The sequence below is a fragment of the Dermochelys coriacea genome, chromosome 1 (genome assembly GCF_009764565.3).
Source record: "Dermochelys coriacea isolate rDerCor1 chromosome 1, rDerCor1.pri.v4, whole genome shotgun sequence".
In the NCBI taxonomy this organism is placed as follows: Eukaryota; Metazoa; Chordata; order Testudines; family Dermochelyidae; genus Dermochelys; species Dermochelys coriacea.
In genome coordinates, this window is record NC_050068.2 from 166,986,054 (window position 1) to 167,013,320 (window position 27,267).

At 41.7% G+C, this 27,267-nt stretch overlaps 1 protein-coding gene across 6 annotated transcripts in view; it reads right to left on the reverse strand.

The window, feature by feature from the left end:
- MAP3K7CL (MAP3K7 C-terminal like) overlaps positions 1-27,267 on the reverse strand; it is a 112,820-nt gene that overhangs the window by 61,670 nt on the left and 23,883 nt on the right. For 4 of the 6 annotated variants that reach the window (XM_043508959.1, XM_043508952.1, XM_043508956.1 and 1 more), the window contains 2 exons: positions 22,913-23,021; positions 9,054-9,115 (listed from right to left, as the gene is read on the reverse strand). In XM_043508959.1, the coding sequence (XP_043364894.1) occupies positions 9,054-9,115; positions 22,913-23,021 (171 nt within the window). The remainder of the gene's footprint in view (positions 1-9,053; positions 9,116-22,912; positions 23,022-27,267) is intronic. The other 2 variants (XM_043508968.1, XM_043508964.1) reach the window with 1 other exon arrangement.

Here is a 27,267-nt window from a genome sequence, read left to right on the forward strand (position 1 = left end):
CTGATGCTCAGGTAAGCAGTAACTAGCTTCCACTGTACAACCAGAATCCATCAATTAATTTTCTTCTAAAGTAATTGGATGGGTCAGATGATTGGTCTAGAAACTGTACTACCAAGCTCTGATTCCTCCAAAGCAAGCAGCTCAGGAGGAAGTGGAGAGATTTTGTGTCTCCTCTGGAGAAAGTTGGTTATTTTCTAGTCCTAGTATGGTGCCCCAACACTGTTGATATGGATGTCTTATAAAGGCTAATAACAACATAACACTTATAATGTTATTATTACAGAACAAACAGATATGTTCATGGAAATGCAAATAAGTGCAAATATAAGATATTAAGGCACTTTTAGAATTAAGTGAATATTTAAAATTATAATGTACTTTTTACACCTTTGCAAAATAATTTGTACATCTCTACTCATGGTCACTACAATTTTAAGTGTCATTATAAAGGTTGAGAGCAGACAGAATTGGCTACTAACTTTGTCTGTTACATTCCAAGGAATCTCACAAAACCTGGATGACTGGGCAACAAAATGACACATGAAATTCAATGTTGATAAGTGCAAAGTAATGCACATTGGAAAACATAATCCTAATTATATATACAAAATGATGGATTCTAAATTAGCTGTTACCACTCTAAAAAGAGATATTGGAGTAATTGTGGACAATTCTCTTTAAACATCTGCTTAATGTGCCGCAGCTGTCAAAAAATCTAACAATATTAGGGATCATTAGGAAAGGGATGGATAACAAGACAGAAAATATCATAATGCCACTATATAAATCCGTGGCACATCCCCACCTCAAATACTGCCATGCATTTCTGGTTACCTTATCTCAAAAATATATATTAGAAATGAAAAAGGTACAGAGAAGGGTAACAAAAATGATTAGGGGTATGGAACAGCTTCCATATGAGGAGAATTTAAAAAGACTGGGATTGTTCACCTTAGAAAAGAGACAACTAATGGGGGATATGATACACGTCTATAAAATCATGAATGGTGTAGAGAAAGTGAAGAGAGAACTGTTATTTACCCCTTCACATAACATATGAAATTAATAGGTAGCAGGTTTAAAACAAACATAAGGAAGTATTTCTTCATACAACACACAGTCAACCTGTGGAACTTGTTGCCAGGGGATGTTTTGAAGGTCAACAGTATAACTGAGTTCAAAAAAGAATTAGGCAAGTTTCTGGAGAATCGGTCCATCAATGGTTACTAGCCAAGATGGTCAGGATGCAACCCCAGGCTTTGGGTATCCCTATACCTCTAAGTGCCAGAAACTGGGAATGGACAACAGGGGTGATAATTTGATAATTGTGCTGTTCTGTTTGTTCCCTGATGCCTCTGGCACTGGCCACTGTCGGAAGACAGTACACTGGGCTAAATGGACCATAGGTCTGTCCCAGTATGGACTTTCTTCTGTTCTTACACAACAAACTTCTCTTTTTATAGCATTGAACATTCTCATTACCTTCCCAATAAAATCTGACTTAAATTTACTTGTGACTTTATAAATGAGGCAAGTCTTTCTGTTACATCAATTTTATGCTAATCTAACTCCATTGATTTCAACAGAGTTATACTGCATAAAACCAGTGCTGCTAAGAATCAAGTTCATGATTTCACGTAAGGCCATAGAAGGGAGTTTCATTATTTTTATAAGAACAATTTTCCATGACTACATTCTTCCCTATTCAGGGGAAAATAGGAACACCCAACAGGAGTGGAAAGCATAACTGAGAGAGGAGGAGACAGATGGAGCAAAACATATCAGGAGCAGAGACTGGAGAGACATAGTACAGGGACCAATAACTTGGGTGTCTAAACTTGGACATGTTCATCTGTAATCAGCAAATCTAAATATCCATTTCAGGCATTAGGTGTTGAGTAGATGTCTAAATATGGTGTATATCCTTTAGTTCAAAAAACAGGATCTCAAGCAGTGGAGTCACCTCTCGTAGCACTATTAATCAAGAAAGCCCCCTCAGAAGAACCAGTCTTTGGGGGGAGGGACAGAAGTTTTTACTTCCTCACAGTAAACTCCCAAATGCAGAAAGCATGTCCTCTCTCCCATGAGTCCAGTGTGAGGGAAACAGGACTGGACCCAGGACTCGGATTCAGATAAAAACTTAAGCATGTACTTAAGTGAATCCTTATTCAGGAAGCACCTGACTTCAATGGTACTTTAGCACATGCTTAAGAGTTTTGCTGAATTGGGGCCAAGGACAATAAGCTGAAGAAAGTTGAAGAATAGGGAGCTTTATTTACATCAGCTCTGCTTTAGTTGAGCAGCCTGGTAATTTCTGCATACATATTTATTTAATTAATTAATTAATTGTAATATGTCAGAAGATTCAATTTTTCTACTTAGATAGTTTAGCCTGCTGTGTAGTCAGTACACACTAAACTTTCTGAGGCTAGTGGGCCCTAGAGGCCTACCTATAATGTCTTCTTGATGCAGCCCATCAGAGCTGTGTAGCAGTTTGTTTTGTTTAATACAACGCAAGTAATACTCCTTGGAATTTTTCCATTGCAGAATAATGAAAAATGGAACTTTCAGAAATGTATTTTAGAACAAAGTTCTTGCTGTGACTTCACTAAGTAGATCAGAATACTGGAATGAAGATTTCCATTTTTCAGAAAAAGCACCTAACTTTCAATTATGAAAAGTGCTCTGCTGTAAGAATGGCTATAAAGCACTAAATATTTGCAATTAGTCATCTAGAAATATTTATTCTGGATCTGGAGCTTCACCTCTGCAGAATCTCTGCTTAGAATGGACTGACAAAGCTCCACAGCTCAATGGGAAGTACACACCTTCTGTGGAGTACCAAGATCAGTTCTGCAGGGTCCTCCCACAAGCAAGTGCACAGAGAGTGGGTGGTGGTGGGATCCGGGTAGTGATGAGTGGCGGTGGAATGATCCATTTCAAGGCTGCCAGTATCTCTTTGGGGCTCTTACATCTAGAGAGAAAGGCCACTCATCCGACAGAGAAGAGAGTAGCACACTGCCTGATATTTGGTCTGTAGGCTGCCGCCCAGGATTCTGGATTAAAAGTACTAAAATATAAGGCTGAGATTTTCAGTCACTTATTGAATACCCAAATTATTTCTGTGGCTTTGAAAATCCCACCCCAAGGATTCCAATCATTTGTGCTCTTTGATATTACAAGTTTCAAAATCCTCCTCGATGAGTTTGAGAGCTCACAATTGGCAAGTTACTTTTTAAGAAAAACTGAGTATCAACCATTGTATATCCATTTACCTTGCTCTTACATGTATACTTTGTTTCTCTTAATAAAATATCAGTGTCTGCCTATAAACCTAACACCATGAGGAAAGCCTTGTAGCCTGAAATATTGGTATTTTTACTGTGCAGATACACATAAGCATACTTAAGTAAAAGGATTTCTCATTGTTGTGCTGCAATTGACTTAGCATTTTGGAGTCAGAGAAAAATCAAAATCAAATTGCCTAGCTAGTTTACAGTAGATACAAATAAAGTTTAAGATATTAAATATAAAAAACATTTCATTTACACTATAGCTGTGAAACAAACTGACAATAGCAAGGAAACTCAAGGCTGAGCTGAATTCACTGTTAAATTTAAACACAGCACAAAAGTCTGAGTTTAGGGCCCAATCTGGCAATCACTTGAGTACTTGCCCATTAACTCAACATGATTACTTACGTGTATAAATTTAAGCATGTGCGTAAGTGTTTGAAGGATTGTGGCCTAAGAATGAAGCACCAACATTAATTAATCTGATAGAATCAGCCAGACACTCATCATAATGTATACTTCCCAGATATTACAAAAATGTCCCTGAAAGATAATAAAAAGAACACTATCTGACCCAAAGCCTTTGATGGTTTCTTTGGATTGGCTGTGGCATCTTGAGATCTTGAGGGAGAAGGAAAAACTTAGGCAGTTCTTTAAAACAAACAAACAAACAAAAAAAAAAACGTTATGGACTCAACAGACCAAGAGGGCTCCTTGTAGAGTTTTTCCACAGTGTATTTAGAATATTTTTTAATAGGCTATTATTTATCCAAAAGACTTAAATGCTTCTAGAGGAGCAGTTTCAGTCTATTGTGAAAATATACATTTAGAGAGTGTATTATATGTACTAAAAGTGGATTGTAAAAGTCTTAATAAAAAAATAGAGACACAAGGTGGGTGAAGTAATATCTTTTATTGGACCAACTTCTGTTGGTGAAAGAGACAAGTTTTTGAGCTTACACAGAGCTATTCTTCAGGTCTAGGAGAGGTACTGAAAATGTCATAGCTAAATACAAGGTGGAACCTACTGTTAAGCATAAACAGTTAACATGTTGCAAGGTGAAATGGGCAGTTAACACCTCTGCAGTCATATGACAAAAGGTTGGTGGGTTACAAATTCTTGTAATCAGCCATAAATCCAGTGTCTTCACTGAGTCCATGATTTTTAGTGTCTAGCAGAGTGTGATAGGGTGTGTTCTCCACACTTGCCCTGAAGAGGTTAATGTAGACCAGAGGGGCCAATTAATTAGGCTGCAAACTGGGGGAACTAAGGCTGAGGGGAAAGCCTTAATTAAGGGAAGATCATCTGTGTAGGAACAGGAATGGGGTTCTACAAAGCCAGAGAGCTGATAGCAGAGAGAAGCTGCAGGGAAGTAGTCTGTAGTCACTCCCTGGGAAAAGGGGTGTGTGTTTGGGGCTATAGAAATTAGCCTGCAGTTACTCCCTGAGAGGAGAGAGATTGGGCTGGCAAACCTGGGGGAGGGGAGGGGGGATCAGAGCCAGAAGGAGTACGAAAGGCTCAGGCAAAAAGGCAGCAAGGTTCAGGATGATGCAAACCTTGGCTGCTGACTAGCGGGTCCTGAGCTGGAATCCAGACTAGAGGGTGGCCCCGGGTTTCCCTACCAGCCACTGTGGAAGTGGCACCATCGGGGCGGTGAATGAGAAGGCTGACTAAGACTGCTAGTAAGGAACTGACTTTGATACCTCGGAAGGGGGAAACATGCATAGGGACCTGGCTGGAGGGCCAAGTCACGAAGAGGGAGCACCTTGAGTCGCAGAAAGCACGAGAGAGTGCAGCAGGGTATGCAACGAGTAGCAGAAGGGGACTTTGGACTGGAAAAGAGGTAATTCCCAGAGTGGCCAGGAGGAGGTGTCACCTGTGGTGAGGGGACCTGGTGAATTTAAGTTTCCAAGCTCATCTTTTGAAGGTGTTGAGCAGGTTTTCTTTGCAGATGAGGACTGAGAGGTCAGATATGATCGTTTTGTGAAAAGTGTTCATCTGTGGGACATAGCGTGTTTTTGTCTCTTTCGCCTGCAGAATTTGATCCAATAAAAAAATATGACCTCATCCACCTTCTCTCTCTCTAACATCCTGGGACCAACACAGGTACTACAACACCGCAAACTATTTTTTTTTAAATTAAAAAAATAGTCATTTTGGATGTAAAGTAGCAATAACAGATTATCTGGGTAATTTTGTTTTTAAATATCACAAGCAGCAAAGATAGTTATACATAGCACTCTTCATCCAGAGATCTCAGTGTATTTTACATAGAAAAGTAAACATCACTATTTCCATTTTACACAGGATAAACAGATGCACAGAGAGGTGAAGTGACTTGTCCAGGGTCACATAGGAAGTCACTGCAGAGCTGGGAATAGCACCCAGGTTTCCTGACTCCCATTCAGTGCTCTAGCCATTCAAAACTACAGGCTCACTCAAATTAGGGCTATGTGCTGCAGAAAATATCGACAGCCTTCTGAGATAGCAGGAAGATCAGCAGACTGAAGAAAGGCTAACATAACATCATACACCCCACCAAACTTTACACCAGAATTCTGTATTCTGGGCCCATTCCTTTTACCTTTCCTACACATCCCACAGGCCCACCCCTGTTCTCTGTATTCTGGACAGCCTCCATTATCCTCCATCCCTTCCCCTGTCATCTTTTTGGTGAGTAGTTTGAAGGACAGAAAATGAGGATCCTCCAGACCAGTGGCCCCCTGGCATCATCTCCTTAGAAGACAGCTAAAGAAACATCATTGGACCACATAGCTCCTTTGAAAATATTTCCCAGTTTATATGAGGAAAGCACCTGCCTTTGCATTTAAATGTCAGAGGATACCTACTGTCATTTACATGAGCTTGAGTGTTCCTGGGAAAGATATGATCTGAAGCAGCCATCAAAAGTGAAACTGTCATCATTTTGCAGCTACTGTGGAAGGGCACTGACCCCAGGAATAGGGAGCCAGCTCTTTGCTGGCTAAACCTCCGAGTTTCCATGGACCAACCGAAATGGTACGATTCTGTGGTGAGTTGGGCTGCTTTGTGTTATCCTTGCATCACAAACTACAGCCCTAAAGGCATCTTAGCAGGCGACAGGAGGATTCCCCCATCACTGTAGCAGCTCATATGTCAAAAGTGTGGCTGAGACAAAGGGAACAGGGCAGAAGTGTTAACATCCTTGTGATCACTGACGTAGTGGGGGCTTGTCAAGGTTTCTTCCCCACTCTGAACTCTAGGGTACAGATGTGGGGACCTGCATGAAAGACCCCCTAAGCTTATTCTTACCAACTTAGGTTAAAAACTTTCCCAAGGTACAAACTTTGCCTTGTCCTTGAACAGTATGCTGCCACCACTGAGCATTTTAAACAAAGAACAGAGAAAGAGCCCACTTGGAGACGTCTTCCCCCAAAATATCCCCCCCCAAGCCCTACACCCCCTTTCCTGGGGAAGGCTTGATAATAATCCTCACCAATTGGTACAGGTGAACACAGACCCAAACCCTTGGATCTTAAGAACAATGAAAAATCAATCAGGTTCTTAAAAGAAGAATTTTAATTATAGAAAAGGTAAAAGAATCACCTCTGTAAAATCAGGATAGTAAATACCTTACAGGGTAATCAGATTCAAAACATAGAGAATCCCTCTAGGCAAAACCTTAAGTTACAAAAAGACATAAAAACAGGAATACACATTCCCTCCAGCACAGCTTATTTTACAAGCCATTAAACAGAAGAAAATCTAACACATTTTCTAGCTAGATTACTTACTAACTTTACAGGAGTTGCAAGGCTTACATTCCTGATCTGTTCCCAGCAAAAGCATCACACAGACAGACTGAATCCTTTGTCCCCCTGCTCCGCCCTCCAGATTTGAAAGTATCTTGTCTCCTCATTGGTCATTTTGGGTCAAGTGCCAGCAAGGTAATCTTAGCTTCTTAACTCTTTACAGGTGAAAAGGTTTTGCAGCTGGCCAGGAGGGATTTTATAGCACTGTATACAGAAAGGTGGTTATCCTTCCCTTTATATTTATGACAGGACTGTTGACCAAATAGCATAAATTAGGGTAACCTTCAGGATACTCTAATTCAGTGGTTCTCAACCAGGAGTCCAGGGCCCTCTAGGGGGCCGCAAGCAGGTTTCAGGGGGGTCTGCCAAGAAGGACCGGCATTAGACGTGCTGGGGCCCAGGCAGAAAGCCGAAGCCCCACTGCATGGGGCTGAAGGTGGAGGCCCAGAGCCCTGCCACCCAGGGCTGAAGCCGAAGTCTGAGCAATTTAGCTTTGCGAGGCACCCTGTAGCATCGGACCCGGGCAATTGCCCTTCTTGCTACCTACTAATGCTGACCCTGGCTTTTATATGCAGAAAAACAGTTGTTGTGGCACTGGTGGGCCACGGAGTTTTCAATAGCATGTTGGGAGGGGCCTCAGAAAGAAAAAGAAAGAACCCCTGCTCTAATTTATGCTGGAGACTGACCTGGTACCAGGATGGCCTAAGATTAAGCTTAGAGGAGAAATGCAAGAAAAACCTCTGTATACCAGCCCTATCTTGCCACAGCTTCACTGAATGCTTTGTAGCCTCAGTGAAGTATCTTGTCTGGAGCCTATCTTGGACTGGATATGGGCTTTAAACCATTTTACAAAGTATCTGCGCAATCCTTCTCCCATTGAAATAAGTAGTGAAACTCCTATTCACTCCAATGGCAGCACGATGGTCCCTGCTAAGGTTTGCACACAAATAATTTGTAAATAAATAAATAACAAACATTGAAACTGCCACAGTGGCCAAATTTCCCTGCACTGGGTTGAAAATTCAAACCTCCTTGTTGATATTGTTTATCTCTCTATGCAAATGTGAAGTCCCATTAAATTTTTAGAGCTCAGATGTACACCACTGAAACACTCACAGTAACTTAGCTATGGTGTATGGGGAGATTTTGGCAAACCAGTAAAGTGCCTGAAACCACTATGGCTTATTGCTAAAAGCAGCCAAGTCAGCAGGCTGTAAATTAGCCACGTCAGCAGGCTTAGCTTAACCAAGGCAGGAGGGGAAGGGGGTTTTTGGGTGCCACAGAAAGGGCAGCTTGAGTCCTCGTCCTTCCTGATAAGAATTGTGTTGAAGTTGCTGATACATGCATCTTAGAAGAGCAGGATGTGCCCCATGAATGTCTCTTGGGGCCTCAAGGCTGCAAATGCTGGAAAAACCCACACCTGGTTAATCGATAATCAGAAGGAACCTCTCATTTGACCATTGAAACTGCTTACTTAACAAGTTTGCTTTAAGAGACATGTCATTCTATTACTAATGTATAAGCAAGGGGAAAAAGTTTGAGGTAGGGGGACTCTTCAAGACTGGACTCTCCCTCTGGATGCATCTTGTGTTCCCCACTAGCAGACGGGCTGTTGCTGTGCCACTCGAGAGCCACACTCAGCTTTGGTAATTATCAAGGGTTGGGGGTGTTTTACTAACCTGTTGCAGACATGTGTATAAGTGCTTGAGACGAAGTAAAGTTTAGCTTTAAGTGAAAGCACTCTTGTGTAGTCCAGTTTGTGCCAGCCATCTATCGGTTGGACGGCCGTGTCTCCCCTGATTTATTTCCTGACACCACTTCACACAGAGTAAAAGTTACCAAGAGCTTTGGGTTGAAAGAACCCCGGGTAACAATGGCACCACAAATATATTGTTTCACGGTTGGTTTTTTTTTTTTAATCTAATCTACATGGCATAGAATCAGTTAAAAATAAAAATCAAAGTTTACCTGAAGTTGCTGTTCTAGTTCTGGAAAAGCCAAAGGAAAGGTGTTTTCAGGAGGAGTATCATCTAAAATGTAAACAGACATTTTGAAAGATAACACTTACTATAAAGGCATTCCACATGCTCAGTTGACATAGTATGGCATGTATGTTGTCCCTTCTGTCCTGATCCTGCAAAGACTTACACACATACTTAACTTGATACAGGTGCATAGTCCTACTGAACTCAGTAGAACTCATGGGTGTAAAGTTAAGTCTTTGCAGGACTGGAGCCTTACTTTGTGTTACAATAATTCTGAAACAGAGTCACACTTATAGAATGTATTATAGCACAGTAAATTAATCAATCAATCAAAACATCATGACAATTTCTATCCCGTTTCCCAATTATAGAACAAATAATTCAGGTGTCTGCCATACACACCCATGCCTTCAATGAGCTTGTGATTTCAATAAAGAGTGAGGCCTTGTCTACACTGGCAAGTTTCTGCGCAGTAAAGCAGCTTTCTGTGGTATAACTCCCAAAGTGTACACACTGCCAAGCCACTTAGAGCACAGAAACTGCACAGTGGCAGCACTGTAAAAAAAAAAACCACCCTGACGAGAGGCGCAGAGCTTTCTGTGCTGGGGCTACAGCACCACGGTGCCGGTGTAGACACCCTCGTTGCTTACAGCACTGCAATTGGCCTCCGGGAGGTGTCCCACAATGCCTGTTCTCGCCTCTCTGGTCATGGGTTTCAACTCTACTGCCCTGCTCTCAGGTGACCAACCGTGAGCCCTGCCACTTAAATTCCTTGGAAATTATGAAAGTCCCCTTCCTGTTTGCTCGGTGACACGTGAAGTGGTCTCAGCACATCTTTCCAGGGGGCCATGCCTGCTCCACGCACTAGGCGATCCCCCACTTGGAGCAATGCCGAACTGCTGGACCTCATCAACATTTGGGGAGAGGAGGCTGTCCAGTCCTAGCTGCACTCCAGCAGTAGGAATTATGATACTTACGGACAGATTTCACGATGCATGACAGAAAGGGGCCATGACCGGGACACACTGCAGTGCAGGGTCAAAGTGAAGGAGCTGTGGAACGCCTACCACAAGGCGTGGGAGGCAAAGCGCCACTCCGGTGCTGCGCGCACAAGCTGCCAGTTCTACAAAGAGCTGGACATGATAATCGGTTGTGACCCCATCTCCACTGCTAAGGTCCCTGTGGCTACTTTGGTTGCTCGCGAGCTAGTCGAGAGTGAACTGAGCCAGGAGGAGGAAATCTTGGACAAAGATGTGGAGAGGGATCCAGAGGCAGAGGACGACTCGGAGGTCAGAAGGGCATGCAGTCAGGAGCTCTTCTCTACCCCGAGGAGGCTAACCAGACACAGCTGTTGGAGCTTGGTGAAGCACAAACAGGAGAGGAGCCCCCTGGTAAGTGGCTTTGATTTTGGGAATCGCTGAAGCAAGTTGTTGGGGGCAGGAGGATTGCAGAAAGCAGGCTTGGGTCTGCATGATGCGCCTACCACCATATGCCTAGTGGAACAGGGTATTGATTGACTCCCTCACTTCACAGGAATCTGCCTCAGAGATCTCCAGGAAACTCTCATGGATATACTGGGCAATCCGCTGCAACAGGTTCTTTGGCAGAGCTGCTTTGTTTCTTGCCCCATTAAGGGTAACTTTCCCACGCCACTCTGCCATCACTGTGGGGCCAGGAACCACTGCTGCAAACAGAGCCACAGAAAGGCCAGGGAGGAAGCCACAGTCTTGGAGAAGACCCTCCTTTGATTCCCTGCTCACCCACTACAGCGAGTTATCTTCCATAATGAACACAGCCTGTGGAAAATGTGGGGACAGGAATGATTATAAGGCCCCCCCATAGTGCTGGCTCTCCCCAAGAGCCACGTTCCCAGTACAGTATGGTCCTGGAACACTGATTTCCACTGCCCCTGTGCTTACTCACCATTTTGGGGGTCTTGTCTGGGGTCAGCCAGTTAATGACAGGTATGTGAATAGTGGTTTTAAATCAGTGGTCTCTGTGTTGCAAACAATATTGCTTCTGTAAAATGTTGCATTTTGGTTTCACAGATATGACCTTGGGAGCCCAGCCTCCTTCTTCGTTATCGCCAGCTGAACTGCTGTGCAGAATTAGAAAGTGGCCACAAAGAACTAAAGAGGACTTTCTGTGTGATGTCATGATGCACTCCGCGGCCAAAAAACAATAATTGAGGGAGTGGCAGGACAGCAAGAAGAGGGACCGAAAGGAGAATGCAGCGCGCCAGAATGAAGCCACGGAGTGGATCTTAAACATTATGGAGCGCCAAATGGACACGCTCCAGGCACTACTAGCTCTGCAAAACAAGCAGCTCCGTGCCCGCCCTCCCCTGCAGCCGCTGTCACAAAACTCTTTCCCATGCACCCCCCAGACACCACCAACACACTCTTATCAACCTCCTGGCTCCAGTCTGTACCCACAGCATTCCACTCCTCCCCCGTCACAGTCCAGCATGGCGGACTCACAGTACCCACTGCACTCAACACCCGTCCCTCTGCAGTTTAGCCCTCCTGAAGTACAGTACCCACTGCACTGTACTCCAAAGGACAAGGCTGCATATGATACCTGGACATACACAAATCTTTAACTGTCCCTGGGACCCCACCTTCCCCTATCCTCCACCCCCCACAGTCCTGATGTACTTTTTTGTTTGTCTCTCTCCTCCGGTTGTTTTTTAATAAAAGAATTGTTTTGGTTTGAAAGAAATCTTTATTCCATTAATTGAAAGCAAAGAGAGCCTGCAAAGCAACAAGCAATTTTCTTAAACCTTCATAGTGCATCGTCTGAACCACTCACAATCACCTCCTAGCATTACAAGCACTGCACTCCTGAGCACAGCAACAAATATTAGTGGCTTTCAGCTTCAAATTGCTGCCTCAAGACATCCCTGATCCTTATGGCCCCACGCTGCACCTCTCTAATAGCCCTGGTCTCTGGTTGTTCAAATTCAGCCTCCAGGTGCTGAGCCTCAGCGGTCCAGCCCTGAGTGAAACTTTCAACTTTCCCTTCACAAATATTCTGGAATGGACAGCATGCAACTATAAGCATAGGAATAGTGTCATCAGCCAGGTCCAGCCTTCCATATAGGCAGAGCCAGCAGGCCTTTAAATGGCCAAAAGCACACTCAACAGTCATTCTGCACTTGCTCAGCCTATTGTTGAGCTGCTCCTTGCTGCTGTCAAGATTCCCCATGTATGGCTTCATAAGCCACAGCATTAAGGGGTAGGCAGGTTCTCCCAGGATCACAATGGACATTTCAACTTCCCCTAAGGTGATCTTCTGGTCCAGGAAGAAAGTCCCTGCTTGCAGCTTCTTGAACAGGCCAGCGTTCCAAAAGATGTGTGTGTCATGCACCTTTCCAGACCAGGCTGTGTTAATGTCTGTGAAATGCCCACGGTGAGCCACAAACGCCTGGAGAACTATAGAGAAATACCCCTTCCAATTAACGTACTCAGTGGCTAGGTGGTCTGGTGCCAGAATTGGAATATGCATGCCATCTATCGCCCCTCCACACTTAGGGAAGTCCATTTGTGCAAAGTCATCTACAATATCATGCACATTGCCTAGAGTCGCAGACTTTCAGAGCAGGATGCGATTAATGGCCCTGCACGCTTCCGTCAACGTGAGTCCAACGGTTGACTTTCCCACTCCGAACTGGTTAATGACCGATCGGTAGCAGTCTGGAGTAGCCACAGTGCAATCGCTGATTCCACAGTGCAATCGCTACGTGCTTCTCCAGTGACAGGGCAGCTCTCATTCTCATGTCCTTGCGCCGCAGAGCTGGGGCAAGCTCATCACACAGTCCCATAAATGTGGCTTTCCTCATGCGAAACTTCTGCAGCCACCGCACATCATCCTAGACGTATATGATGATATGATCCCACAACTCAGTACTTGTTTCTTGAGCCCAAAAGCGGCGTTCCACTGTGGTCAGCACCTCCGTGAATGCCACAAGAAATCTCGTGTCATAGCTACTACATGTGGCGAGATCAATCTCAAACTCCTCTTACCTTTGTAGTTTAAGAAATAACTTCACTACCACTCGTGACGCGTTAGTGAGAGCGAGCAGCATATTGGTCAACAGTGCGGGATCCATTCCTGCAGACCAAAGAGGCAGAGCGTGCGGTATACAAACCATTAAAAGATGGCATCAAATGAGGACGGAAGCACAGGAATTGCTGGGATGTGAAGCAATGCATCACGGGGCACTGGGACAGGACCCAGGATGCCCTGCGACCTCCTTCGTCTTCTCACAGCTCTTAGCGGCAGAAAAGGAAAAGATACTGTGTGGGATAGCTGCCCAGAATACACGGCTCCAAATACCGCTGAAAGTGCCACAAGTGTGAACACGCTATTGCGCAGGCAGCTGATAGTGTGAACACACAACAGCGGTTTCCCTTCAGCACTCTCTGAGCAATGATGTAACTGCCGGTGATGTAACTCTGTCAGTGTAGACACATCCTAAAGAGAGTTCATCACCTGCTAGGGGGTACTCAGCACATTGCAGGGTTGGGCCCAATTGTAAGTATGACTTCTAAACAGTCTTGAAAATGACTTTTCCGCTGTGGTTTACTAGGGCTAAAATAACAATATGAGAAACAGTTTCCCCCCTGTAGTAAATGTAATGCCCATGGAACACACCACACATTCTTTGTTTAGCTAGAGAGGAATGATACAGCACAGACAGCAGCAGTACAAGCTTCTCCATATCACATTACTTATGTGTCTTTACTCTGACCTGGAAGGGCCCACCTGCAGGGATGAAGTTAATTCATTCATCATGCGCAATCAAATCAAGGGCTCTTTAACATAGGCTACCAATCACGTGTGACTGAGTGCCAGTCATGCCCATTTTGTGGTGTTCACTAGGAACTGGACTGAGAATAGAAATGTGAATCATACTCCTGTGGCAATATTAATTACTCATAGTCACTGTCACACAAACAGTTTTCTATTGGATTTCACTGTTGTTTCTGTATCTTGCTGTAGGTTACAGATCTTTATTATTAGCTAGCTTTCAGAGTCTGTTGTATGCAATGTCACAATTAAACCATGGTTATTTACACAGTAGAAAACTGCTGAGGCAGGATCTTGTAAGCTGCTTTTTGCAGTCAGACCCCTGTGCTCCCACAGAGCCTCACTGAATCAATAGGGCTTTGAGGGGATGCATAGGTCTGCTCACACAGAGTATCTTGCCAGATATTCTGCATCTCTGTATCCTACTATCAGTGGTCATGGAGTGCAGTTATTGTGGTGGGAATAGGGAAAATTAACAACCTTGTTCCAGGCTGAGTATACAGAGTATATATTGGCTAGTATACAGTCAAAAGCCTTACTTTAACTAATATAGAGTTGGTGTCCAGGGCAATGAGCTGGCCTTACCATGAATCATACTATATTGCACACTGGACATGGTACAAACAAACAAACAAAAGTGAAGGCTATATCAAGGAAAAATGAAGTGGAGAAGAGGGCAACAACACAAGTAAAACAAATAGAGAGTCTATAGATACCAAAATATAGTATTAATATTCTGAGAGCTCAGTTTGCAGTATTATTAAAAACATCTCCCCACCACCTACCCACAATGTTTCTCCTGCAAGATATTTAAATTTTTTAATTACATTAAGTTACTTCACATCAACGTGCAAGTGTTTACGTTTTAGTTGCTGTTGCCTTCTTGTGCAAATTTTAAAAATAGACGAATATTCTAAATGAAGACAGACAAATCATGCTGCATAGCCAAATGGAAAGAAGGAATATGACTCAGTCAGACCAGTAGTACAGCTGCTCTACAACATTTGGACTAATAGTTGTAAAACATTTTGACAGCAATATTGGATCAGAGTTCTGGAGAGCAGTTAAACTGACATTTGACAATTCCAGCAGTACAACATACTGTACCAGTAGCAGTAAGAAACACCCCTCATGATTTTAATTTTCAAAAGAAATCAAGAACATGTAAAGCAGGAATTGCTGTTATTTTTCATGTGCACAAGATTTTAAATATATCTTCTTTTTGAATTTTTGACTGTTTCAGATTACTAGAAATGTTACACTAATAACTGTAGTGTAGTTAATAGAAGCAGCAAATAAAAAAATAAAACAAATTCCCTAAATAAATTTTAAAAGGATGAACTTTAAAAAGAAATAATTTCAGAGGAAATCCTTTCAATAAGCAGATGTTCACTGCTTATTTTCTGAACACAAAGTGACTGAGTCAATGGTACTAAAAATAGAACTTATTGGTATCTTAACCATTATAGCATACCATAGTACATTTTATAATGGGCCTGCCTTAGCATCTATTCAACAGCTGTAAGGGTTTTTTTTTAGTCACACTAGTTTAAAACATTTTTAAATCAACTTCTTTGTGCTGTTATACATCAGATAAACTAAGAACTTAAGTGGCAGGAATTTTCTTGAATTCAGAAATTCATACACATACTTACAGACAAAAGCAAGATAAAAAAAACTAGCGCCACCCCCCACCCACTGACCCACTATAAGACTGCAATTTTCAAAGGAGCCTAAAGGGAGCTAGGCACCCAACTCCTAGTGAATTTCAATTGAAGCCAAACTCCATTAGATTCCTTTGAAAATCCCAGTTTAAGTTCCCAGTCCAACTCCCACTAAAGTTGATGGCAGTCTTTTTACCATTGTCTGGGAGTAGAATACACAACATTCCACTGCTGTCTTACAAATAGTTGTGTAGCACACTGGCAAAGTGTGCGTTGTATCCTTCTTTAAGGGCTGATCCACATACAGGAAAGATGTCTGCTTATGTCACCTATATGTGGATCAGCCTTTAAAGAAGGATACAACACACTTTGCCAATGCGCTACACAACTATTTGTAAGACAGCAGTGGAATGTTATGTCTCAGGATTCCTGGTTTCTAATCCTGGCTCTGAGAGGGCAGTGTCTAGAGGCCAGAGCAGTGTTTACTGGCAGACAAGTACAGACACTGCTTGCTAAAAGGCACTGTGGCTAAATGAATGAGTCTTGGCTCTATCATATGAGAGCCGTGGGTTCTATTCCCAGTTATGCCTGAAATGACCTTGTGCAGCCTCTCAGTTACCTTACTCGTAAAAGGATAGGGGGAAAATGATTGCCTGCCCTTAGGCTAGGAATATGAGGGGCTTGTTTAATAATAAGTGTTATGGACTTCACAAAAATATTAACAGCACCCATGAGCTTCCTGCTCAGCATACTTTCTCCTAAGCTAAAGGATGTTCCGTGGGGGACTCTCAGTCTCATGCCCTTTAAGGGCCTTTCTCATAAATTCCTGTGAAACCCTCAGAAAAATGTCATTACTGTCTACCAAAAACAGAACATGGTTTTAAGCATTAATCAGGGATATTATTATTATTATTATTTTTATATAAGCCTCTAAATAGAAAACGTATGCACTTTGAAACCCACACGTGTTAAAATCATGAATTTATTATTTGTACTACAGTAGTTTCCAATTAGGATCAGGGACCCATTCTGGTAGGCACATACAAACATATAGGATTACAGCATCCCTGCCCCAAGGAGCTAACAATCTAAGGTTATGTCTACGCAGCAAAGAAAAATCCACAGCTGGCCTGTGCCAGCTGACTCAGGCTCATGGGGCTCAGGCTTCAGGGCTATTTCACTGCTGTGTAGACTTCCAGGCTCGGGCTGGCACTGGAGCTCTAGGACCCTCCCACCTCATAGGGTCTTAAAGACCAGGCGCCAGCCTGAGCCCAGAGGCCTACACAATAATGTAACACCCCTGCAGCTTGATCCCCTCAAGTCCGAGTTGGTTGGCATGGGCCAGCCGTGGGTTTTTCTTTGCTGTGTGATATATCTTTAGATTGGGGTGGGCAAACTTTTTGGCCTGAGGGCCACATCGGGGTGCGAAATTGTATGGAGGGCTGAGTAGGGAAGGCTGTGCCTCCCCAAACAGCCTGGCCCCTGCCCCCCATCTGCCCCCTCCCACTTTCCACCCCCTGACTGCCCCCCTCAAAACCCCCGACCCATCCAACCCTCCATGCTCCTTGTCCCCTGACCGCCCCCTCCTGTAACCCCCCCATCCAACCCCCCTGCTCCTTGTCTCCTGACCATCCCCTCCCAGGATCCCACCCCTTATCTAACCCCCCTGCTCCCTGTCCCCTGACTGCCCCCCCAACCTCCATCCCATCCAACCGCCCCGTCCCCTGGCTGCCACCCGGGACCCCTGCCCCTTATCCAACTCCCCGGCCCCCTTACCATGCCGCTCAGAGCAGCATGTCTGGCCGCTACGCTGCCCAGCTGGAGCCAGACACACTGCTGCGCTATCCTACATGAGCAGGCAGCCTCGCCGCCCAGAGCACTGCCCGTGTGGCAGCATAGCTGCAGGGGGGCGGGGAGGAAGCGGGGGAAGGGGCCGGGGGCTAGCCTTTCGGACCAGGAGCTCAGAGGCCAGGCAGGACAGTCCTGCGGCCGGATGTGGCCCGTTGGCAGTAGTTTGCCCTCTTCTGCTTTCGATTGCTAGCTCCTTGGGGCAGGGATGCTGTAATCGTATATGCGGAGTCTAGTTGCTGTGTAGACATACTCTAACTTAAGACAAAACTCAACAAGTGAGCATGGTAAACACTAGGAAGGACAGAGGTGAGGGTACAAATAATAATCAGTATTGTGTTATTGTTTCCTTATTCCCTTCTTTTTGTTGTATCCACAAGTAGTCTGTTGTCTCATTCTTCAATTATAAGTTCTTTAGGGCAGGGACTGTCTTTTTGTTCTGTGTTTGTACAGCGCCTACCACAAAGGGGTCCTGTCAATGACTATGGCCCCTAGGTTCTACCACAATACAAATAAATAATAATAACAACACTGTGAAAATAAGATTACAATGCACTTTAAAACCAAGGGATGAAAAGCACAGTGCAGGAGCCATTTATTACGATTTTACATGGTTAAACTAGCTGATTGCACAACTTGATGGTTCCAAATTATTTTAAAGTATAGGCCAACATTTTTAAGTATGAGAGCCCACGATGAGGCTCATAGATCCGTACCTAGGCCCAAGATAAGGGAGTCCTGATTTTCAGAGGGATAGAGCACCACAATTGTCACTGAAGTAATTGGGCGCTGAAGATGCTCATTATCTCTGAAAAATCAGGCCACTTCCGTTGAGCCTAAGGCATGATCTACACTAGAAAATTAGGTTGGTTTAACTTTGTTGGTCAGCGTTGTGAAAAATGCATACCCCTGAGCAGCACAGTTAAGTCAATCTAATTCCCCATGTAGACAGCACTAGCTCAACAGAAGAATTCTTCTATTGACCTAGCTACCACCTCTCGGGTGTCCACACTGAAGCTCTACAGTGGCACAGCTGCAGCAGCACAGCTGTGGGGCTATAGAGTTTTAAGTGTAGATAACCCTAAGTGTGGCTTTACGAGCCTAACTTTTAGGTACCCTTTTTTGTAAACTTTGGGCATATATTTTATATATTAGCAATCCCCACTGGTCCTTTACCTTTTATATATTAGCAATCCCCACTGGTCCATTTTCAGCTGCAGGCATTATGATAAAAGTGAGACTGGAGGAGGGATTTGAAGGAGCTGCTGAGGAAGCATCTACTGTAAAACACAGTTATTGGTTTATGTGGCCACATACAACAAAAAGCAAGGGTTCCCCATGACCACATTAGGAGGACCGTATTAAAATGGTTGGGTATGTAAAGAAAGTTGTCAAAAGAAGTAATTTCATGTACATCCAAATATTGTATTATTCCCCTCCCCCAGCAATGTCATTAAAAGAAAGCACATACATTTTTACCAGTAAATTTTCAGGGGAAGTGGTTATTAGCAGCAGACTGACTTCAAGTGAAATAAATGACCGACAATTAGAAAAAAATGTATGTATTCAACAATTAGGTAACACCCAATTCCACTGCCAGTATTTTATAGCTGGATTCAAACTCTCCTTAGGCATGTGAAGCTGTGTATTTTACCTACAAAACAAGAAAAGGTACACCTACAAACGACAGGCATGCCCATCATGTCCTATTAGAATAAAGCCCCTACTTCTAACCACTTAGCCCTAACACCTATAAAAAACAAGATTAACCTTGGAGTCTGATTCTGGTTTTGATTGAGGCCTTGTCTATACACAAACTTTAGTTAGTTTAATTAAATTGGTTTAGTTAAACTGGTGCAAAGCCCTGTGTAGACACTCTTGGGTCTGGTCTACACTACAGACCTATATCGGTCTAACATGAAAAAACCACACCCCTGAGCAACATAGTTATGCTGACCTAACATTCCCCCCTTTTAGACAGTGCTATGTCAGCAGGAGAGCTCTTGCCACCTCTCAGGGAGGTGGATTAACTAAATTGATGGGACAGCTCTCTCCCATCAGCGTAGAGTGTCTTCATTAAAGCACTATAGTTGCGTAGTTGCATCAGTGCAGCTGTGCCGCTGCATTGTTTTAAATGTTGATGTGCCCTTATTTTGGCTTAACGGCAGTTTATTTGGTTTAGTTTAAATCTATTCCTACATCAATTTAAGCAAAATAAGCTTGTCCACTCAGCCTTTTGTGCTGATTTAATTCAATCAGTTTTAAATTACACCTTAAGCTAAACTGCTACAACTCTGACAAGCCCTGAGAGAATTTATGTCTAGTGCCAGCTTAGTGAACTTGAGTAAAAGTGTCAAATATAGATACCCATATATACAGGATTAAGCGATATAAAATAAAATTGTATTTTTATATAGCATCACTGTTAGCAGTTGGTCAGACTGCCCTCAAGACTTTTAAGGACCTGGTCACCCCACAAACACAATAAAAATACAGCACAAGACTGGCCCGGTTTTTAATTGTTTTTGTGGTCATTGTCAAACACTAAAAGAGACAACTTTTGAATATAGTAAAATAATTTTTGGTATGGATAACATAAGCCATATCCCTTCTTGTAGATCAACAACACTAAATAACTTCCTTTTCTTGAGCTGATAATAGTCTTTGTTTTCAGACCCAGTACTTTGTTGCAGTTCTAACCAGTGAGATAATCATCATCCAGGAGAAAAACACTCCTTTTCCCCTTTTATATCTGGTTATGTTGTAAATTCCTCCCTGCACTATTGTGGTAGGATAATTCAGCCTTACGGGGTATCACACCTGCCACCATGATTGGCAAATAAGACAGCATCTAAGAAAAAAAATTAAATGAGTTTAATTCCCTCACCATCTCGCTCTGGGTGAGGTTTTTACATACCATCACAATACTAAATCTCTCAAGATGCTGTCAGAGTTGAAACACAGAACTCCTTCCTGAATTGAGAAAAGCAACTCTCCTCAAACGAAAAAAGGATTAGAGGAATATAAAAAGGTGAAAAGAAGAAAAAAGATTCTAAATTTAAAATGGATAAAGGTGATAGTGAAACATTGTATCAGCAGATTTATTTGGTTTTTTTTTGTTTTTTGCAGTGTCTCTTTAAAAAAAGACATTTCAGTTGCTTGATTGAACTAGGATCATTGGAATGTGGCTTTCTGTAAAACCTGAGACTTGGAGTGATTTTTCCTTTGTCTTGTTTGAATACATTTGATATTGATATCTCCATTCAGGCTTTCCATTAACATCAAGTGCTGAATTCTCCTGATGTGGTCAAATACAATGCCGATTTATACCTCTGAGTAGCCCAGAGGGGTTGTAATTCAGAGTGAAATATTGTCCTTAATCTACTGGTTTCTATTTACTCTCTCCTATTTTCACAGACAGTCTGGATCACTTGCTTCAATAACAAATGTATGCTGAGAGCCAGATAATGTGGGCAATGAGGAAGTCCTATAGAATTTAATAGAGAATGATCACCTTTCCATAGTTCTGAACCTTCCTACAAATTTTAATAGAGAGACTGGAATTATTGGCAGACCAGAGACAGGGTGAGAGAAGGGAACAGCTTGCAACATTACTGAGTTTTGTCCTTCCATGCCCTTCACAACCTTGTCCCTCGCTACTGTCTTCTCTTATCCCTTATCACATTGCTCTTCTATCTCCTCTGCTCTGCCCATTGTGCAAGCCTCCTTTGCCTAATTTTCAGCTCTTCATACAAGCAGCTGATTCTTCCATGATTCATAAGTACAGTCCCCTCTCCTCCTTAAAATCTCTTTTCAGGACCTACCTTTGCAGTGATGCTTACAAGAAATCAGATTGTTAAGGATAGCTTAATGGGCAGATGGGGATAGTTGGTACTTTCTTTATATATTATAATATACTGGTAATTATAATTTACAAAATAAGGCATATATAAGCATGCACCCCCCCACCCCCAAATTGTATCCCCCTTCTCCCAACTTTTATACGTCATTTGTCTTTGTAAAGTTTTTAGTATATGAACTATGTTACCATACATAATTATAAGTCCCTTCAGGGCTGTGATGTGGATTGGGCTTTGTGGGCTACTGTAATATTAAGTAGTAATAAATACAGGAAGATTATTTTAAAATATTTTTTAAAATATTATAAAAGAAAAAAGAAAGATGACAAAAATTTCATGAATATAACATTGAAGTTGAGATTGTATTCACACAGCATTCAGGAAACAGCATTATTATTCCTATAACAGCCTATACTCTGCTCTGTGATACAATTCAAATGTGGCATAAGTGGATGCCATTCCACTAAAGTCTGTGGACTTATATCTACTTATACCAGGTCTGAATGTGGTCCTGTGTGTAAAAGCATACATAAAAGCAATTTGACACTGAAGAGTGTACAGAGAAAATAAGAATACAAAGAATGAAAAACAAAATCGCTGAGCAGAGTTAAGGCTGTTGTAGGAATACTAATGCTCCGTTTCCTGAATGCTGTGTGAATATATGTATGTTACTCTCTTGTGTAAGAATGCACAGAATAGAATAACTTACCTGAAAAGATCTGTGACTTCTGAGAGCAGAAGCTGAGCTACACCATCCATATTGTGAAAGGGAGACAGATAGTACGGTAGCATGGGTAGTCTACAAACAGGCATGGGAAGTGGGTTCACAAGTAATGATAACAGAAACCCTGTGGGTTTCAGGCTCTGTATACACCTCTGCCTTGCCTCCAGGCTCTCCCCTAGTACTGGCAGCAGAGCTAGCTTCCTTCTTTGTGATGCTGCCATTTGCTTCACTGTTGCTGGTTTACTTTATTTCATTCTGACTTTCAGAAAGTGACTATCAATAGCTCTCTAATTTCAAAAATTAAGGTACAGTCAATAATGTGAACCTAATCCAAGGGTTCACATATGCACAGGTTACGTTGGGGAAGTTAACACTCAGTCAATATTAGCTTACAGGACAAACAATAATGGAATTTGTACTACTTTATTGGGGAATATGCCACGTTGAGTGCCTATTTCCTGAATCCTTTCCTCAAGCTGGACACTCTGTAGGTATTTTTCAACCTTTCTGCCTATGGGAAAGTGTCTTTTTGTTCTGTCCTTTGCTTAGATGCCAGCTTTGCCCCTCCCCCCCCCGCCATCAAAATAAAATAACAAAATTTAAAAAATGTTGCCTAGGAGTTTTAGCACACTTTTTCAGTTTATAAGCAAATATATTGGTAATTCAGTCATAGTTTTGTGTTCCACATTCTCTTGAAATAAATCTTACTTTTACAGTATCTAGGCTGTTGGACAAGTGATTTTAATCTATTTAGTTAGTTTAGTTAGTTTCCACTAACAATACTGTAGTTACCAGATAGGAAAACTGATCATTCACATATGTGGAAAAAGTCCATCCATGACACTGGACTTCATTTGGTAATATAAATATTATCAAGAACATAAAAAATCTAGAAACATTTCATTTTGATTTATTCCATAAAATTGAACTGTACCTGGTGAGTCATTTAGACTGAAGGCAATTCGGACTGGCTTATCAGCAGGTACTCTTGCTGTGGTGATCATGTGGGCACTTGAGCCTACGCGTTTATCTGCGTGTTCCAGCTGCAATTATATAAATATTGCGTACATTACAGATCATATGAAGCCTTATATCCTCACTTAGTGATTTGCACACATTTATAGCTGCACTTTTTGCATTTTTTACTCTAATAAAGCAAATTTAAGGTGACATGCACAGGGCTACATTTGATTTTTCTTTTAAAAATTTTTTAAAGTGAAATTCAGTGATAGAGACTAAATTCCTTGATTTATCCACAGTTCAGATAAAGGCAATGACAAAGCAAATTTCCCCACATTGTCCTGTCAGCATATTTCAGCCTTGACCTGGACAGTCACACATTTAAGGGTCAGAAGATTGTTAATTATCCAAAGCTTGGTACTGACCCTTCAGTGGGATTCCTTGCAGATGTTAAGGGTCTGCCTAGAGGAAGTCAATTGCAGGATCAGGGCCTAATTCAGCCTGTGGCCTTTCTTCTGAGTCTGCCAACTACAAATGGCGGTTTTCATGAGGTGGATCCCTCTTCACTATGAAACAGCCCCAAACTCCCAATTCATTTCACATAGAACACCAAATAGCCATCAAATATTAGTGGTCTTCAGTTGCTATCAACTTAGACAGGATAAGCTTAAAGCATGTCTAGGCTTATGACACTTATAGTTATATTATGTATATTTAGACTTTCCAATAAGTTTTTTCTCAGAGTCTATTAAATATTTGAAGTCCAGCTTAAACTCCTATATATCATATAAAGCTGCTGTAATTACATTCACAAACAGTATACACTGAGACCCCAATCCTGCAATGAGCCAAGTCTTTGTATGGAGCTTAAATGAAGTTAATGGAACTTACATTGTGAAAGATCTGTCCAGGCAGGAATCATTGTAGCATGGGGGGGTGGGGGGGGTTTAAGAGAACTAAGCAAACTTCAAACATTACCCAGCAGTGCATTGCACCTATATCACCTCGGTGGATTACTACAAGAATAACATTTAAAAAAAAAAACACAAGTGTAAAACACGCATAGAAAATTGGAAATCAAATTACCCAGTAAAGTTTAGCAAAATTGCTAAAAGCTGTGCTATACTTCTGTAGACAATGTGGCGTTTAATTGATGGAAAGGGAAACAACAGTTCTCTTAGACAATCACATTGCAGCTTTTCTGTTACACTTTAGAAAGCAATGTTTGTTTTTCTGCACTAAAATTGCATCACCCCATTTGATGTTATGTTTAATTATTAGCGCATCACATAAAATCAGTACAACAGAACATCATTACAAGATAAAGGTCTTGTTTGATGATGCACAAAATGAAGCAAATTCATCCCTAGCATCAATCCTTTGCAGGCAGTAGAATATCACCAAGCATAAGTTTGGCCCACTGAATTCAACATTTATTTTTTATTTGTTTTGTCTCTCTGAGCATTTAGCTGGCAGAGGGCTAGTGTTACTCTGTGGCAATGTTACACAATAATCCATTGACGTGAACTCTGATCAAATAGTGGATGTTTTACAGTGCTTACGTTTTCTTTTAAAAAAAGAACAATTATTCTAAATCCTTATTTTGGAGCTGGCAGACTCTTTTCATATTAATATTTGGAGGATTTTCATGAATAACCACATCTTCCTCTATTATTACTAATCAAAAGAACACACACACACCCAACCAGCATCAATTGGAAGAGAGACCACGAAAGTCATTTAAACGGACAAAATGCATTTTGGGGGGGTCTGTTTATGTAGTAACTTTTTCCTAGAGTAATGATCGCCCTCTTCCATGGTCTCTTTGTGAAAAGTATTTGAGACCTTGCATGGTTTTTTGTTGTTGTTTTTGTTTTAAAAAAAAGAACAATTGCAAAACCAAAATTATTTATCATAACATACCCCCCACCATGACTCTCAAAAAACCTAGAACAAAAGAGAGAGACAAATTCGCACATCTTTGAAAACAAGATTGTTCATAATTACATATTGTATCACACATGCACCACATCTGTTAACCATCATCAGACAGGTTTTCTACACAATAAGATGCTTCATGTTTAATATCACAAACTAAGAAATGAGAAAAAACATTCATGGAAGTTAATACCATTTTAACAACAAATATGATAGGATGTCTTTTGTTAGAATCCTTAAGCTTACAATAACTGAGCATTGTCTGAAGTAAATCAGTGGTCTTGTCCCATTCACACACTGTGTGGTCTACAATGTTTACAAATTACCAGTATTTAGCCACCGATCTGGGGGCAAAAATAAATACTGCCTTCAATAACTAATGTTTTTAATATTACACAAGAGACTTTTTCATTTTGTTTTAATTTATGAAAAGAAAATCCTATCTATTTACACACTGTACACGAGCCAATTATCTCGTTTTATGAATTAAAGATTATTTCTTCACCAGATTTTCTGCAGACTCCTCAATGGTCTCCATCATCAAAAAGAAAATAAAGAAAACAAGAAGGCAGGGAAACCCTCATTTCAGTTCTCTGTGTGTAAATAGGATGATGCACGTCCCATCGGCTGACAGAAATGAAACAGATCAACTGCGTACAAACTTCCCACTTATTTTCCTCACACAAAAAAAAGATGATCATTCTGTAGACAGGATATGGGAATGGGCAACTTTGAGTATAATGAGGTGTTTAAAAGGATCCCAGAAAGCAGTTCCATATTCATGAGGACTGTCTATGGAACAGGCTGTTGTTTCTTTATAAAAATCTGTAGCAGAACTCAGATTAAGTGTGTTACAGCTCTATCAGTTTAGTTCAGTTTTCACACCTGTTGCCTTACCTCACTTAGTGGAGAGTCTGCACTTGTATAATCCAGGGCCAGCCACTGCCTTGGCTTGTCGTTGCCTTTATGGAGTAAAGATTCAATAAAAGAAAAGGCTGCACCTGCTATATCGCAACAAACTGACAGACTCTGAGAAGCTGAGACAGCTGTTAAGGCAACATGCTGCTACCTGCACTTCCCATAGGCTTTGCTGTCCCACAAGACCACCCTTTTCTGCTTTTTTTCACAATTCCACTCTCCCTTCCTTTCCTTTCCAACAACGAGATTTATGATGTTGTCATGCTTCAGAGGGAAAAAAATCCTTCTTACAGATGCATTATTAAGCAGCAAACTGTGGAGAGTTCAAGATTTTTAATTCATTAGTCCTGGCAAACCTAAAATACAAACAGACTTGCTTCACAGGACAGGAATGTTTTCAGCATGACCCAATCAGTGTCTGTGTCTATTCCAGCAAACTGGCAAAGATAGCATGACTCCAGTCAGCAAAAATGTCTGTGGCTCGAATCAGCTTGGGGTGACATTGCCAACTTGGACTGGCTACTTGCAAACTATTATATGATAGAGGCAACTATCAAAGCTAACAATGAGGATGAGGCTTGGTGTTTTAGGCTAGGTTTGTAATGGCTTTGGTAAAGTGTCTAATAACAAACTGTCTATCAAAAGATGATAGAATTATTATATTAAAGAAACAATGGATTAATTTTAGTAGTATGTTAGAGTCTTGTATAGTCTTCATTATAAGTACACTCTAAAGACAGATTTATTTATAAATATTTTGGACAGGAATTGAAATTGCAATTGACTTAAAACAGCTTGTAGATTCTGCTGCTATTTCTGACACTGCCAGTCAGTTTTGTAACTACAAGCAAGGTAATTAGTAACTGAATCTGGAAATGCAGTGAAAAAAAGAAGCAGTTGTCCAGACTGATGTAATTACAACAAGCAAAGCTTAAACACCCTGCTGGCTGTATGTATTCTTCTGGATAACCGGGATCCTTGAAAGTGCAAAGGATACTATAGGACAGGAGACTGACTGACAATATATCCGCTGAGACTATCATTATATTGCGTTTTTTTTAATAAAGAAAAGCTTGTCTCTTTCACCAATAGCAATTGGTCCAATAAAAGATATTACCTCACCTTGTCTCTCTGATATCCTGGGACCCACGGACCAACAAAGCTACAACAACACTTAAAAAAAAAGCTAGTTTCCCTACCTTCAAAATATTTAAAAAAAAAAACAAATTTAATTTGACAGGTTATCCCAAATGCCCGTATTCTGGAATGTCTCAAGTACAGCACATCTGGGGCAGATTCTCTGGTTCATCTGAGGCATACTGGATGCAGAAGCAGGGGGAGCTGCAAAGGTAGCATTAAATCAACTTTCTGTCTCCCCCCCACATCCTGGTATTGGCCAGGAACTGATCCAGTCCCAGCATAAATCAAAGCTACCCTTTGGCTGCTCTAATTTACACCTAGCTGCCTGTGACC